We start from the raw sequence: 17,662 nt of genomic DNA on the forward strand, positions 1-17,662 counted from the left end.
CTTCCGGGTTGCCACAGAGCGCAATCCAAAAATACTTAACATGAAGCTACTTCAACCTGAGGTATGTACTGTTTCCATGTATATTTGCTTCCATGTATACTAGCTATCTCAAAACAATTTAAGTCAAATCTAATGGGCTTTGTTCATTCATTTTAAACTGGTTTCATGGCCTCTGACTGATTTTTTGTTTGTTTATAATTATTGCCTCTTAGTTTATATTTTTAATTCTATTTTACTGTATTATAGTTTAGCTCATTGACTTGGAATACCTCAGGATGAAGGGCTGTTTAGACATTTAAAAAATATATAAATACTTCTAGCCCCTTGGGTAGCAAATTGTCTACTGAGCTGATGATTTGCCATTACTTGGTGATATTTTCACACATGCTCACTAGGGGGAACGTGACCTTGTAGCTTCTTCAATGAATAGAGAAAATATGTTTTATTCTCTGACGTATTTGTCTAGAATAGTTTTAGTTAGCTAGGTATTCCCTTGATTTAGATTTGAATGCTATTGTCTGGAAATGGAACGTTCAGTTGGATTGTATTACAAAATTCTTTGTGCGAAGTTGCAGCATATTAGTATTGTATCTTAGGAACATAAGAAGCTGCTTTATACCATGTCAAACTATTCTTCTATTTAGCTTAGTATTGTCTTCACTGACTGGTGCAGCTCCTCAAGGTTTCAAGCAGGAGCCTTTCCTAGCTCTGCCTGGAGATGCTGGGGATTGAACCTGGGATCTTCTGCATGCAAGGCAGATTCCCCACCCTGATCTTCCTTTAAAAAAACAACCCTTCCTTTTTAAAGAGTTAATTGGTGAAAGTCTTATCCTATATATTCAGTGATATACTCTAGACCAGCTCCAGGAAAATTATTTGATTTTCTCCTTTAGAAGCCAGCCTAATTAGGTACATTAATGTATATTATACTTGTTCCTATTACTGTATTTACCTTGAGAATAGCTCCTGTGCTACTGTAGAAACCTGGCATAAAGCATATTCCTCAATTTCTATTTTATGTGAATGTGACTAACCCATTAAAACTTTCCATGTTGTAACTGTACTGTGTGATAACTAACTTTAGCCCCTCTACATGCCCTCTCTTAAAATAACTGTTGGGCAATTTCCTTGTACTGTCCTTCCCATATTTATTAGTTGCTTACTTACATTCCAGCTTTCCCTAACTTGGAATTCAAGGTGACTTGCAACATTTTAAAAGACAATAAACAAAAAAAACCTATAAACTAATTAAAACAAACTAGTTAAAAACAAATAATTAAGATACATCAGAATACATTTAGAACCAGGAATTAAAATACATTTTGTCCTGACAGTAGACTATTGATCAGCATCATCTGTGCCTTAAGTTTTCAAAGGAATTAGCCTGCTGATGGATAACAAAGATGGAGCAACCACAGAAAAGACTGTGTCATGTGCCACCAGCAACAATGCTTCTAATGTTGATGGAGCTCAGAGGAAGTTATCACTTGAGGATTTTAGTACATAGGCAGTTTCATATAAGGAGGTTTTTCAGGTAGCCTGGGCCCAAAAGCTGCATAGGCTCTTGACAAGGTTGCTGGTGGTGAAGTTAGAAGTGTGTCCTTCTTGTTTTTATAAGTCCTTAACAAGATTTTTTTTTCTTTGTTTGCAGAATGTTATAAAATATAAGGAATTGGTTCTAGCAGTTCTTGTAATTTGTTCTGGTAAAATATGCTTCTCCTTGAGAAGGCGCTTGATCTTAACCAAAATGAAGCATCCTCATCCTATGCTTCCTTTTTTACCTTTGTGCACAGCAACAAAATGTTTTTTTCTCTCTCTTTTAGAAAGCTTAATTCTTGGCAAAATGTGGCCTTCACAAAATAGCAACAGCATTCTACATAATGCTGTATACCCTCTTAGCATTGTTGTGGTAACATTTGTGATATATGGTTTGCTGTTTGATGCCTGCCTCCACCAGTAGATTCTTATATTGATCAGAGGACAACACATTTCTGAAATGACCCAGAATATAGAATATGTTCCTATTGAGTGCACTGCTGCTGCCACAGGAACTTTCCCTGGTGACTATAACATCAACAGTTGTTGGTGTGTTTGGAAAACATTAAGACTTGCTCTGCAGTGTGATTAGGCAGAGCCTGCATGGTTTCTATCAATATTATTTTTAACTTCAGTATTTTGCAAATATGGGGAGATTGATTATTTGTGTTTAACCCCTTTTTTGGAAATGTTGAAATTTAAATAATTATTTCTGGTAAGCTAAAGCTAGCTGGACAAAGCTGTGTTATGGGATATTCTTTGTTATAAGATTAGAATTTAGAAGGCAACTTCCAAAATAGGGGTGAAATGAAGTAACTACAGACAGCTTAGATAAAACAGTGATCTTCTAGGAGGAGTCCGCAGCAAGTGTTAACAAGGTTCGCATTCTATGCAGCTTCAGATGTATAGTAATTTGGATCTTGATTTCTGCATTTTACAGGTTTTTCCTTTAGATAGTAATAAAATGCCCTGCCTTTAATTCTGATCCTATTAATGAAGGCATTTTCATAGAAGAAAAATAATGGTCAGTGCAATTTAAATACTGGAAATTCTCCATCCTGTTCCTTTTACTGGTCATATTACCAAGTGCTAATTCCCACACCCTATACCCATACCCACCATCTTTGTGGGATAAGGAAGGGACAGGCTTTTTAAAGTTTATACCTCCTTGATGTATGTTTCTGTAATAGTGCATCACACCCAAGGGCAGTTTCTTACAAGTATTAGATTAGACAGTGATGATTATTATTTCATATAACTTGGCTGCAACCTTTCACAAGCAGATTGACTTTAGAGTTAGGTCTGACCCCCGCCTGGATTTATCTGTAAAATATTAGCCTCTAAACCCATTATATCAGTGAAGATCCACATGAGACAGTCTCCAAGTTAAGACTTGGCAGGGCAGACAGTAGTCCTAGTTGCATGTAAATCTATTCAAGGGTAAATGTCTAGTCATCCCAAGGTACATTGCAAATAAGTACTTCATTTAGACATTATTACTTTGCTCAAGGAGGAAATAATATCAGGATGAGGTTGTGAATTTTAATAGTGGTTTCCAAAGAAAATAGCTGCTGTGGACAAGTCTTCAGACCATTTCCTGCCTATTCTTGGTTGATATGACCTCTTGGAACATTGCAAAGAAGTGCTGCACACCCTACATGAAGCAGAGCCTATCAGTCTATGATCTACTCTGTCATTTTTCCAGTCACTGAAAAGAAGTAATACATGGTCCATCTCTTCTTAAGCCCTTTACTCACCCTATCATTCATTTTGGAAAGACATTGACTAAATACATTTTCACTTGGTTTCCATTACTAAGTTGACCAAACTTATTTCAAAGTTTTCAAATCTTCTCCCCCCAGTAATCCTTCAGGTTTAGTCAGTTGATTTATTAATATTGAAAATAGATTATTTACTTTGATCTTTATGTTTGTCTTTCTCAAAATCCAAATTCATTCAGTAACTAACTTAGTCTTTTTTCTTAATCCTGTATCAGTTCTGAATCTAATGTTCCTAATTTTATCCTTCCTAGTTTCTCTTATCACACAGAATTTATCAACAACTCTTATCTATATATCATAATGTTCAGATTAACATATTTAGAACAAAAGGGAGAAAAATGATTATTTTTGCATAGAGCATAATATATAAGGCATTGCACACAAGCGCTCATAAAACATGCATTGGACAAAATTTATTGTGATTGGAACAAACCTTGGCAAGTTGAGGTTTTCACTCTCCTCTCTGCAGTCTTCTCATGTGCAGCTGCAAAGAGTTAAGCTTCATTTTCTGTTCTTGATTAACCCTAATTTACGTTGCACACATTTGACAAATTGAGGTTCATCTTAAATCATGGGTTATGAAGCTGCTTACCTACAGTGTGGACATAGCCCAATACTGTGGTTAATCCAAAATTCAAACCAAAGCAGAAAAGCTCTGGCAGAAAAGAAGAGGGAAGGATGGGAGTGGACAAGGTTCATCTATGGCAAGTTGAGAAATGGTGTGATGAGTCAAGTACTGTTTCTCTGAAACACTTGTGGCTTGTTTTTTTGTCCTTAAAATTCAAATGAGTTAAAATGGAAGAATGGGTGCAAGTTTCCTCTGTTGGAACTGTTGGGTAGTTGATTCTAAGATGAAAACTTGCCCTTTGTGCTTTATATCCTCTGGGGTGATGGGGCGGTGTGGCAGGAAGAGGAGAGGGAAGCAGGGACTTGTATAACTAGCACTAGGAAAGATCAATAAGTGGTCCACTGAAACGTCCAGCAATTTTCAGGTGAAAATTGTTTGGAAATCCCTGCTGTTTAGGATTGAGCAGCATGCGACAAGCACTGTCACTTGACTGGGACCATCATTTTGTTTTCAGATATCTAGTAGTGTGAAGAAAGACTTGTAGTTTAGCTAGCATGACTGAGAAATTAAAACAGCAGTTATTCAGTGCCCAGACTGTAAAGGACAATATTTTCTTGCTCAAGTAGTTTACTGTAGGCTAAGAATTTCTGCTACTTCATGAGAACTATCTTTCAGTCTTTCTCTGCAACAATAAATGTTAGAAACCCATATTTAATCTTTGCAGTAGTAATTCACGGGAAGCCTAATATTAACATACAGGGGTGGGTATGTTAGGTTAGGTTAACCAGTTTAGGTTAACCTATGCGTTAACCTGTTCCACTGATACTGACAGTAGCAGAAAGAAAAACTCCAGTGAACACAGTGCTGGGGAGGGTGCACTGCTATGATGGTGATGTAAACCATTTCCTCCCTGGTTGTTGGGTTGATCATTAGAATGGGGTGTGCCTGTTTCTGTGCCTTGTGTGTTTATGAGCTGTATGCATGGTGGAGAGGGAGGAGTGTACCCACAATCACTGCTTTGTAGTAGAATTCTATATAGTAGATTTATGAACCACAGACTATCTAGAACATCCTGAGTATTCTATCATAATTTTAACTATTTTTGTAGATAACAAATTAAATTTAAATGGCGCCATACTTCATGGTCTAAGCAAAAAAGTAGTATTATCTAACTTTGTTTCAGAATTAGCCTGTGCAAATAGCCTTTTCCCAAATTTCTTACAATTACCCCTTCATTGCAGCCACCTGAACAACACCACTGCATTCTGGGGCAAAGTGTTTAAGGGGGAGGCAGTGGGGATGGGGGTGGAAGGAAGGCTTACTGACTGTGTAAACTTTCCTCTCTGGTTAAAATCTTTACTTTCAAATGGGTTTATTTAGGAAATGTATACCCCATTCTTCCAGTGGAATCTCAGGAGGGTTTACAACAAAGGAAAATAACAATTCTGTTAAATCGACCATTTAAAAATGGGTGTTTGGTTGAACTTCCTAAAATGAGGTCTTTTGCATAAAAAATAAAGTGCTTGGTAAAACTGAAAAGATCTAACCTTCTGGCAGAAAGCAGAAGGGGGCGGGCGGAGGGTGGCAAACAAATCTCATCAGGTAAGTTTTCCACAGTCTGATAGCTATGGAAAACAATCTCTCTCACCTCAGTCATGCTTCTGCTACAGGCAGACCTAGGAGAAAGGCCTGTCCACAAATATCTTAGGAACAGTGTAGGCTGGTAAGGAAGGTATCTTGGACCCACACAGTTTAGGACTAAAGGTAAGCACCAATACTTTGAATGCTACCTGGAAACATTAACAACTAGTGCAGCTGTTGGTTGAACACTCAGAAATACCCTTCCTGTATTATCGACCAACTGAAGTTTCTTAAGATTCTTTCAGGTAGCCTAGTGTAAAAGTACACCTGTTTAGGAATGGACATATCACTATTTGCATTCAGATGCAAAGGTGGAAACGGGAATACCCCCAAATTGCAACACTGATTTTTGGGGGCAGGAGTTACACTCCAATCCAGAATAGACTGTATCCCCGGGGGAGGGGGTGTGGTCTAACTAGGAGCATTATTGTCTTGATTCTGGGCATCAACAATTTTTCTAATGTCTGATGAAAATAAGAATAAGTGTACCCTTAAATTGCACACTGTTGACAAAATGTACTAAATCCCTAAATCCAGAAGCTCCATGTAGATATTGAAATAGCATGGAGGACTAGACTAAACCCTTAGGTACACTATTTGCCAGTAGCCAAGGCATAGTATAAGAGTCCTCTAGTTTTATTTGAATGAACTGTGGAACTTGCTATGAATAAACTATGGAACTGTAACAGAACTCTGCATGTCTTGACTCTGGCAATAGGTTTAACTGTTTAAGTGGGCAGTAACAGTTTGTCTTTATTAATGTTAATATTTATCTTCAGATATTCCCATTGGAATGTACTATATCCTCATATTTCTTATAAAAAATGTGACATTTATTCAATTCAAGGTGGCTGTACTGATCTGATTAGGAACTGAGCTATTATGATACTGTGTCTAGTTACCTGACAGAAGAAAGCCCTATTGAACTGTACAGAATAGGTTTGCACTGCTCACCTACTTGTTGTTTACTGGCTGACTAATTATTCAGGTAGGCAGTGATGGACTACGGGGTGTCCTGCCCTATTCAATTTGTACATCTGAGAAGAATTATCACAATAAGTCAAGTAGAGCACTTTTCTTTTGAAATAAAATTGCAGATAACTTCAAATAAATGTAATGCTAGTTACCATAACAATGTATAGAAAAAAATAAGCTATGTGAAAGGCATTCACTATCAGGCTGGAAGCTCTTCCAGAAACTATTAAGGAAGATTATTGATGAAGTAATTGGCAGTATTTATATATGTCTGTGTTGAATATCTAGAGGTGGTTGGAGGATGGATGGCAGTTAATGGATTGAGGTTGAATCCCAACAAGACAGAAGTGCTGTTTCTGGGGGGCAGAGGGTGGGCAGGTGTGGGGAATTCTCTGGTCCTGAATGGGGTAACTGTGCCTCTGAAGGACCAGATGTGCAGCCTTGTAGTCATTTTGGACTCACAACTGTCTGTGGAACCACAGGTCCTTTCTGTGTCCAAGACGACTGTTCACCAGCTCCAACTGGTGTGCCACCTGAGACCCCACCTGTTTGCCCACTGCCTCACCATAGTGGTAGATATCCTGTTTATCTCCTGCTTGGACTACTGCAATGTGCTCTATGTGGGCCTACCTTTGAAGGTGACTTCAGAAACTACAACTAATCCGGAATATGGTTGCTAGACTGGTGACTGGGAGTGGCCGCTAGGACCATATAGCACTGGTCCTTAAAGACCTACAAGGTGTTGGTGTTGACCTTGGAAGCCATTAACAGCTTTGGCCCTATATATCGGCAGGAGTCTCCACCCTTCATTGTTCAGCTCAGACACTGAGGTTCAGCTCTGAGGGGCTTCTGGTGGTTCCCTCACTGTGAAAAGTGACGTTACAGGGAATAAGGCCGAGGGCGTTCTCGGTAGTCACACCTGCCCTGTGGAACACCCATCAGATGTCAAAAGGATAAATAGTTAAACAGCCTTCTGTAGACATCTGAAGCCTGCCCTATATCAGGATGCTTCTAATGTGTGATGTTCTCTTGGGTGGTGGTGGTGGTGTTTCTGTATATTATGTTGGAAGCTGCCCAGAGTTGCTGGGGCAACCCAGTCAGATGGGTGGGGTACAAAAAATAAATTTTTCTTATGTATTTTTCTGTAGTTGAACCAGTCGTGAGCCTAAAAAAGGGACCAAATGCTTTAATTGATGGTGCCAATCAGACACTTGCCGCAATTTGCACAGCAGCCACCGGAAAACCAGCTGCAGAGGTTCTCTGGGAAGGTAGTCTTGGTGAAATGGAATCCACTTCAACTTCATATCCCAATGAAACTGTGACAGTGGAGAGTAAATACAAACTGGTCCCTACAAGATTTGCTAGAGGAAGGCATATAACATGTGTTGTGAAACATCCAGCCTTGGAAAAGGAGATTAGAATGGTGTATGTGCTTGACATTCAATGTAAGTAAGTTGCAATACGTTCTCTGTCCTCATCACTTTGTCCTCTAAAAACATTTCATATTGCAAGTGATAGGATATCTTGTTGATATCAAATATTTCCAGGCTTTAAATACCTTTAAATGGTTCTAAATAGCCTTTGACTTAGACCTTACCCTTTAAAAATAAAAGCCCTGGGTTGGGAACAAGGAGGAATGTTGACATATGTTTCCTCTCTCAAGTCATCCTATCTTGAGAAGTAGCTAGTAGCTAGCAATTGCTCTTTTCCATATTCTGATTTGGGTCCCATCCCAAGGTAACTTGTGATTTATTGTTCTGCCATATTTATAATGTGGCTTCTCCCAGAAATATCTTGATCAGATTGCTTAAATGGTCAGGACCATTGCACAGCACATTTGAATTATTCCATAGTAACATCTTAATCTTGTCATTACTGGCTATATAAAGTCAAATAGGAAATAATTATGTATTTCACACTCTTATTTTGGGTCTTTGAAGTACCAAAACTTCAAGTTACATATAGACTTAAGAGTTTATATGTAACTTGAAGTTTTGGTACTTCAAAGACCCAAAATAAGAGTGTGAAATACATAATGTGTTAACTTTAAGCTACAGGGTGCCCTGGGATAACAGCAGTTATCTGGGGTGGTGGATCAATTCAGGGGGTGCATGGCAACCATATTCTAATTAAATTCCAGGTTAACTGAAATTGATAACCTGCAGGATAGTTTCCACTACTTAATGCTTATTTATTAGAATATGTTCCTGACAAATATATTTTGAAGTTGTATATACGATCTGTGCAGATAACGTGCAATAAATAGTATCTAATTTAGATAATGTTAAACGTGTTGAGAATGTTAAGATGGTTTCTCAACAGCCCTCTTATTGACAATTTCACTTAAGAATGTTCCTTAATGGAATCAAATGTATTATGTCCAAATTCTATTGACGGTGCAGGTTGACAATGATGGCAAGCAGGCAGAAGGTGAAATCTGGGTAGGTTAGGTATTCATTAGAAGCTAAGAAAATAATTTAGATGGGGACTGTTTAAAGTTGCTATATTCCACAAAGTCTTACTTGATTGTTTTCCATAGTAGCTTACGTTTATATATGTTTGTAGATTCCCCCGAAGTTACAGTGACCGGGTATGATGGAAACTGGTATATCGGACGAGAGAATGTTTTACTCAGGTGTAATGCTGATGCAAATCCACTGCCAATGGAGTTTACATGGAGTCGGTAAGTTCTTGTTTAATTCTGGCATTCATAAAAATGTAAAATATTTTTCAATTCTGAATCTTAATTTCTTAAATATGTATCAGTCTGTGAACGCTATGTTGCAAATAGTTAATTCAAATTGTAAAGTTAAGGAATTAATTACCATCAAATGTGGTAGTAGCACTTAGCATACCTGACTTCTTTAAAGGATAAGGCCAATCCAAGGAAAATAGGTTATTCAATGGCTATTAACCATAACAGTTCAAAATGTTCATCTTGAGTGGCAATATACCTCTAATTTACCAGGTGCTTGGAGCAAATAGTGTGTGGCTGTTTGAATCTTTCAGAAGTACAGTGGTACCTCTGGTTGCGGACGGGATCTGTTCTGGAGCTCCGGTCAGATCCTGAGGTTTCCACAACCAGAGGGAGTGCTTCTGCGCATGCGCGCACGGTGAAGCCCAGAAAAATACTTCCAGATGTGTGTGTATCCAGAGGTACCACTGTATCTGACTGGTCACTTGAGGGGAGGGTCAGAATTGTAGATTAGATGGCTCCTTGGTCTGTTCTAGCAAGAGAAATATTTTAAGCAGCATATTTGTCACAACTCAAAGCTTTCAGGGAGAATGCAACACTGTTTTTCACAGAAAAAAACCATCTCCTGCATATGCTAACAGCGTAAGAGAAAGACACAATTTGAATTATTTATGAATAAAATAGTATGCTTTATTGTTAAGTAGTAATACATTGCCACATTGAATTTATCAACAGACATAACAGGCTTCAGTATAAACTGTAGAATAGTTTTTTTGCAGAATGATCTATTGATTTTATGTATAGCAGGTTTGGAGACTAGATGGCTTTTTGAAATTCTGCAAAGCTGCTAGTATTTTGTTGGAGGATTGCCTGTCATGATTAATGTTAAACACAAATGCTGCAATTGATTAACTTTGGGTGACAGTTATACTTGATTCAGAAGTAATCTATGATCTATTATTTCATGGTATAAATATACAAAGTAAAATGTTGAATAAAATTTTAAAAAGTTGCATCATGTCCATAACTAGTTAATAGCTGCCTTGTATCATTTTAAAGATAATTTTATTTTAATGTCATTTTATGTATAATCAATTTAAATGTAGTTTTCATCTTAATTTGCTGGCTCTGCAAATTATTTGAAGTTAAAATGCTCTCTGAAACTACAGTCAGTATATTTGTAGTAATAAAATCACCACTACAAATGCAGTTCCAAATATAGCACAATGGAAGATTTCTTTCTTCTTTTTTTTAAAGGTCCAAACGTGTCCTATTAGAGGAACTGAGTTTGGATGTTAGTAGTAGCGACCTATACTTTTTCAATTCTTCTGCCTCTGATTTTGAAGCCATTCAAACCATTCTTTTGAAACTTGAAGCACCTTGTATTTTCATTGTCACTTTGGAGGATAACTGGCTTAAAAGCTCCCCTTTTATGCTGATTGGGCAGCTCTAGGGACCCTGTTGCAGAACAATAACAGTTCTTTGACCACCACCCCCTGCAACTTTGGATCACAACAACACTGATCTTAAGGTGAAAAACACTGTCCATAACTGAAGACAGAAGATGAAGCGATATAAGTATTTAAAATCAACACTGATCAGGAGCATATAACTCTTTAATCAGTAGGCTCTGCCCTCCTTCAGGCAGGCCTACATGTTATTCTTTCCTTGTGACCTGGCATTTGCCCTTTTCCTTTACGTTAGGCTGTGGCTGTGTACATACCATACTTTTAAAGCATATGGCTTTCCCCATAGTTTCCGCTCACAGGGCTACAGTTCCTGGCAACCTTAACAAACTCCACTTCCTAGGATTATTTGGGGGAAGTAATGCACTTTAAATATATGGTGTGTACACAGGCTCACATTAATGGAGACCGGGTCTAGTTTAGTTGGTGAATTAAATGATGATATGCCACCTTTGTGTACCGCTTGCATGCAGCAAGAAGAAAATATAATTAAATGCTCTTGAGAAGCCTTAATTTCTTCTTCTGTTGCATTGTGGGCAAGGTACTTTATTACTGAAGATGATATAGCTTCACATCCTGTAATCTTGCTGCAGTTGATCTTATTACATATCTGTTAAACATTGTTAACAAGACATTTAACATTTTTATTGTTGTAGTAGTTTGGTTTGAATTAAAGTGTTGGTAACCAAGAAAAAGATTTTGAACCTGCTTCTGCTATGTAGCAAAATTCTGCTTATGTTCTGTTTATGTTCATGGTGTTTACGTGAATATATACAAATGTGAACAGGTAACTTAAATGGGGGTGGGAGTGGGCGGTCCTTGGGTGCAACTAGTTAAGAGATTTAGAATGCTCTGTTCTCTCCTCTCCCTCAGTTTTGTCAGTGTGCCATGTACCTCAATGTATGAAGCAGATATAGGATTTACACTTCTGTGCTGAACATGCCAAAGATATGCATGTATACTTATAGAATAATTAACTCAGACTGATTGAGTTGTGATGCTACATTGGAGGTATTGTGAGAAATTTAAATAGCACCGCACATCCACTCACCATTGCCATCTGATAAGCTGCCGGCTTGCTCATATAGGAAAAGGGTGCATCAATTGGCACTTTACTGAAGGCTCTCCCAATTCTGGAGCCAACCCTAGATGAGAGAATAGCAGCTTTGTAGCTAATATAACTGGCATGGAGGTACTGAGTAACACTGATGAGTTTTCTGTAGAGGTTCAGATGAGGAGCTACGTACGTGTATTCTGTACAGCATAAAAAGTAACTAAACAATAGTCATTTAGATTATGCTTTATGTAATATTATATGAATGAATTATATTAATATTAAATGACTTAATTGTGTGATGTGAGATGATTGACCAGAATTTAATATACATTATTTGGAATGGGCATAAAGCTAAATTGGTGTATGGACACCTAATGCTCAGCTCAGCACCCTGAGAAGAGAATTGTTTTAATACCAAATTTGACATTGTACACATCGCACCAATATTTTAAAGTAAATGACTAGCTCTTAGGAGTATGACAAAGTCTCAATGTTTGTGGCAATGTCTGCTGGGATCTTAGAAGTCAGTACAGAAGTTGAGCAGAATTTCAGGATGTCAAAACATGACAATTGAAATCCTTGTATATTTCTTTGTATGTCTTCATGATTCTCACAGTTGCCTAGCATGGAACTCTGTTTTGGAAACTGAGGGATGAGTGTGTTACAGAAACCTAAGACTGTTCAGTGGTTCTATATTAGTTTTAGAATACATGAACAAAATTACTGCTGAACTCCTTCAGTTCTCATATTAAATATAATTGTGAAATTCAGTTTTTTATTCCTTTTACTTTGAGATACTCTGCACATGAACTTATTTGCTTCTAGAGAAGGAGAACCTCTTAGCTATTTAAAATTATCTGATTTGAATAAAATATTAGATTTGGAACACTCAAAAATGCCTCTTTGTGATTCAGGTTGGATCGACATTGGCCTGAAGGTTTACAGCCTTTAAACAATACTCTGCATTTCAACAGTCCATTGACATATAATTATACTGGAACTTATGTTTGTACAGTGGCTAATCCACTTGGTCAAAAAAGTGATCAAAAGACTATCTACATACTAGGTAAGTCACTGGGTGTTTTTTCTTCAGTATTTGAACAAACTTCTTAATGAGAGGTCAGCAATATAATGGTCATAGTGTGTTATTTATTGTTTCGTTTTAACTATTAGCTTGAGAGAACATGATCCAGTTGACTTAAAGTTCCTTGTAAGAACATTTCTATTGCATGGGATATATATTATATAAGCAAAAATATAGGGATGTATCTGCACACAATGCTGACAGAAATAATGTTTGGCTTTATAGTATCTGGAGCGTCAGGACTTTGGATTAGCCTTAGGAACACAATCTTGTAAAGATGATTGACATGACATAATCTAGTATGATCTTTGAAAGCAAACCAGTACACTTTTCTTTACTGTTGACACAGCTGTGGTTGAAATCAGAAGTTGGGGAAATGAAGTTTTAAGCAGGAGTTTTAAATGTACTTAACAATAATTTAAGGTAGTGTTGTGGGCTGCGGATTGCCAGTGGGCGTAGCCTTGGCACAACAGCCCATCTAGTGCCTCCTTACTTTTCTGCCCCCTGGTCTTTCTGTAACTGAGACCAGCAGCTCACTGCATGCACATGTTTAGACGTAAATGACAGCTAGAGAATGAAGCTGTGGCATGCACAAAACGGGAAGGAGAAGAATGAGTGGGCTGACAGGCTAGCTGTATGTGAGAAGGAGGAGAGAGAACAGGAAGAAGGGAGGCAAAAGGAATGGACAGATGGAGACAGAAGCCTTCTGGGAACTTCATTTCAATAGTGCTTGCATCCCATTCCTCTTGTTCCCCACACAGTCTCCTACCGAGTGATGATGACCTCCTGCCTAATTCGTGGCAGTAGAAGAGCAACCTCTCATTGACATATAATGAGAACCGGAGAGCCTGTTTGTGTGTGCGTTGCCACAGGAGGGTGGGAGAGCAAGTGGGCCTGAGAGAGCAGGGAACTGAAGAGCTTTTTTGGGGGGGAGGGATGTAAGAAGTAGAGTCCTTCAAAAATCAGTTTTGCTATGTGTGCTTTTAAATTTGTTCACAACTGACCTGGAATTAGGTTAGGGTAAGCAGTGAGGTAGCCATATTTACTGATGATACCAAAGGGTTCAAGGAAGTTAAGAGAAAAAGAAATTGTGAGAAGCCACAAAAAGGATGAATTCTTACCGTGTGAGCATGATTTATGAAAAGATCTATACTTCGAAGTGCTGAAAAATAGATGGTAGACCTGCAACAGTCGCATTGTTCATTCTTTTATAAGCAAACTTGATATGAACATTCAATTACAGTAGGAAAAAAATGAAAACTTGTTAAGTTAGGGTTAAATTTTATCCTTTATATAAGGATTTCCTGCAGTCTGACTTTCACTCTTGATCTTCTCAAGAAGCAGATATATGTTTTATGTACAATACAATATCTAAGTCCATAATGGGACATTATTTGTATGTTTGGTTATTTATTTATTGCTCAAGGTAGCATACACAATTCTTCCCATTTTATCCTCATAATACCCCTGTGAGGTAAATTAAACTGTAAGTTAGTGAGTGACCAGCCCAAGGACCTCCAGTGATCTTATTGGCTGATTGAGAATTTAAACCCTGGTCTCTGCAGGCCCTAGTTTGGCAAACAAACCATTAACACCATACTGGCTATCTTGTTCTAAATGTTACAGTCAGCATCCTATGCAACATATAACAGCATCTATTGCATTTAACAGAAAATCTTCACTTTCCGTTGTTTAAGAGATAAATGTAGTTACTTTGCCCTAAAACATCCAATCTTACATGTTCAAATTCATGTTAGTCATTAATATTCCAACTCTTCATAAGTTATATGTTTACTATTCTCTGAGCTCAATGCCTGGCATTTGGATTTTGTACTCCAGTGCATGCCAACCTCTTTTTTTCAAACAGTCATATTTTGGCAGGTCACACTTTTGCACATTCACAGGTTGCTGGATCTCAGCATGGTCTCAGGTACTCATAGACCATGCAGTGTCTTGTGTAAGACTTAGGCTAACTCAAGCTATTTTGGAGGTTATTGGCCTGAGCTGAAGCATTTGACAGTGTCTTATGCCTAAACAAAGCATTAAACGTACAGACACAAATCTATGCCATCTCATAGATGTCTCTCTTCTAGAGGTGTGGGTTTATGATTTGTAGTAAGTCAAAGCTGCTTGTGGGAGTGCACACCCACTATTGTTTATTGATTTCTACAGTGGCATGGTGGTGCCATGCTTGGAAGTTATTTGCACCCAAATGAAGTGTTGAATCATGCATGTTATATCTATATGTAAATTCCTATTGATTATTCACATACATTTTTTTCCTTTAGATAAATCGTTCCTATTAAGTATTGGGTCTTTTTGCTGCTTATTTAATTGTATTTGAACAGAAGTCATGTGCAATAATGCATGGGTTCTCATTATATGACGTTTTGAATTTGGAGTATGTTAAAGTTAAGGGGGTTGGGACCATGGAAGGTCCTGTATCAGCAGGGCTTGAAGGAGAAGGCTGAAGGAAAGGAGTTGGCTTGTGAGGAATAGAAAGGAGAAGAGTCTTTGAAGGAAGTTTATAGGGAAGCAGCTGTTGAAGGCAAATTCCAGACGGGTAGCAGTCTGCTACAACAAAACCAATCTTTTACACATTTAGAGACAAACGGGTTTATTTTGGCATAGGTTTCATGAAATAAAACTCATCAGATACACCAGGTGTCATCCTTGGTTGGCAGATATACCTGCCAGCTTGTAATGGGTAGAAAGAAAAATAATAATCAACAGTGGGGCCGAAAAGCCATGAAGGAAGGTCGAGAGAGGGGTGCTGTACATAGACTTACTTTCCTCTATTCTTCCCACTCCTCAATTTATCTGCCGTCTTCCTGGGACAGTCTAGAGCAGCCCACAAGCTTCAGGTCCCGTCATTCCTCTGCCCTCTAGCATCTAATTCTGATGTGACCTTGAAAGAGGGAGGGATTAAAAGAAGAAGAGGAAGCCACAAAGCCCCTTCCATTGCCACAGCTTTGGCCAGTTTGGCATGTCTTGGCCTGGGATCATGGAAAGCCTCAATAGCCACTCCCTCAACAATGCTCCCTGTCTCTCAAGTAGTGTGGACAGAAGGTCCTCTGATTGCCTACTCAGGCCCATGGTGTGCTGCAAATAAATTATGTTGACTGGATTGGTATACTGTAAAACAGGTGTGGGATGGAAGAGGAGGAGGAGGAGGAAAAAGCTCCCTGACAGCACCCTGATCAAATGGCAACCTGATTTTCAAGACAACAATTTCAGCATGTTTCCAGATTTCCCTCCTTTTCTTTTTAGCCTGGTGATACTTCTGTTTCGGAAAATGATAGAAACTAATTAAATCTTTTTCACCTACCTACTTCATACAGGATCAGAGAACTTTATTCACTCATTTTTAAACTAAACATCATTACTCTAGATCAGGGGTTCCCAAACTGTGGTCCATATAAGAAAAAATAGCAATTAAAATATGATTGGAAATTATACAGCATTTAGCACAGTGCATTACAGTTGCTACAACAAGGGGGGGGGGGCAGATCATGAAGTTGTCTACCAAGACACTCGGCAATTTTCAAGTGGTCCGTTGGAAGAAAAGTTTGGGAACCACTGTTCAAGATCCCTATGTTCATCTATGTAGTATCCCCATTTTACAAATTCCTCTCCTTTCTCTTGTTCATTTAATGTACTTAATATATACATAAAGAATTAAACAACTCACTGATGAAAGTGAGTGAATTATGTTACTTAATGACAAGTGGCATAATAGCAGTAGCATAGACCTAATATTAGTAGAATTTTTTGAGAAAATTGGTTTGTTATACAAGCATGTCAAAAAAGGCTATAAAGATTATATTATGAAAGTTACTGTTCATGGTATTTTAGGATTTAATTGGATTATTCAGTGTATAGCCAGCTAAAATATAATAATAATAATAATTAAAATTACTTAGATTGTATTTCAGTCTTCTAGATTCTGTCTACTTAATTAGCCAACACAGCTAATAATTTATTTGAAGAAGTAGTCTAAACGTTAACAATAACATTTCATGAATAGCCTCCTCCAGTGGGCCATTAGTTTTTAAAATAGTTTTAAATAATAATTAAATATTCTAAACTGTCTCCTACCCTTTTTTATATCATCTAGAATCCACTTGATAAATGTGAAGTATATTAATACTATTATATTTAGGATCCAAAGAACACTACTTTATGTATGTCCTAGGGTTTGGGCATGATGAGTAGAATTTTTTTGTTTCCTCTGACATATCCTGGGCTCATATCACAAGCAGCTTATGCAACTCAACACAATTTCAAGATCATTGCCATGTGAGACTGAAAAGGGACCCACTGTTTGTTATACACAGCTTCAGACTGTCTTGGGTACATAGAACAACTTTTGTTTCTTTAAGCAATTTCCTTATCATCCACATACAACAGTTTCCAATACCCAAATGTAGTCTTAAACACATCTTGCATAGTCAACCCTTAGCAAACCTGAGCAATACTGATGCCAAGTAAAGATTGTATGTGTTATTTGAGCTTTTAAGTAGTACCCATACCACAACAGAATAAACCTGCAACTTTAGGTGTCAAATATTAGAAGTTTCATTAGGTGCTTTTCATAGAAACTGAATGAATCATAGAATTGTAGTGTTGGAAAGGAACCCTTATTTTGAAATAAGAAACAAATTTCTTATGCTTTGATTTGTTCCACAAGTCCTTTGTTTTTTTAGAAGGTTCCTGTTTTGATTAAAATATTTCTTTAGTACTAATGAGAATTTTGGAAGCATTGAAGTGCACAACAAACTTTTTAATGCTGCTATCTTTTAAAATCTTGTAACTATCAAATTGAATCCTACCACTACATACATGGTCAGGGGAAATGA

The 17,662-nt window shown here is 37.7% G+C and overlaps 1 protein-coding gene across 4 annotated transcripts in view; it reads left to right on the forward strand.

Annotated features, from left to right (window-relative positions):
* Positions 1–17,662, forward strand: part of NECTIN3 (nectin cell adhesion molecule 3) — a 42,402-nt gene that overhangs the window by 10,739 nt on the left and 14,001 nt on the right. For all 4 annotated transcript variants that reach the window (XM_028726737.2, XM_028726739.2, XM_028726736.2 and 1 more), the window contains 3 exons: positions 7,650–7,946; positions 9,067–9,184; positions 12,634–12,785. In XM_028726737.2, coding sequence (XP_028582570.2) covers positions 7,650–7,946; positions 9,067–9,184; positions 12,634–12,785 — 567 coding nt within the window. The remainder of the gene's footprint in view (positions 1–7,649; positions 7,947–9,066; positions 9,185–12,633; positions 12,786–17,662) is intronic.

The sequence above is a fragment of the Podarcis muralis genome, chromosome 4 (assembly GCF_964188315.1).
Source record: "Podarcis muralis chromosome 4, rPodMur119.hap1.1, whole genome shotgun sequence".
Taxonomy (NCBI): Eukaryota; Metazoa; Chordata; class Lepidosauria; order Squamata; family Lacertidae; genus Podarcis; species Podarcis muralis.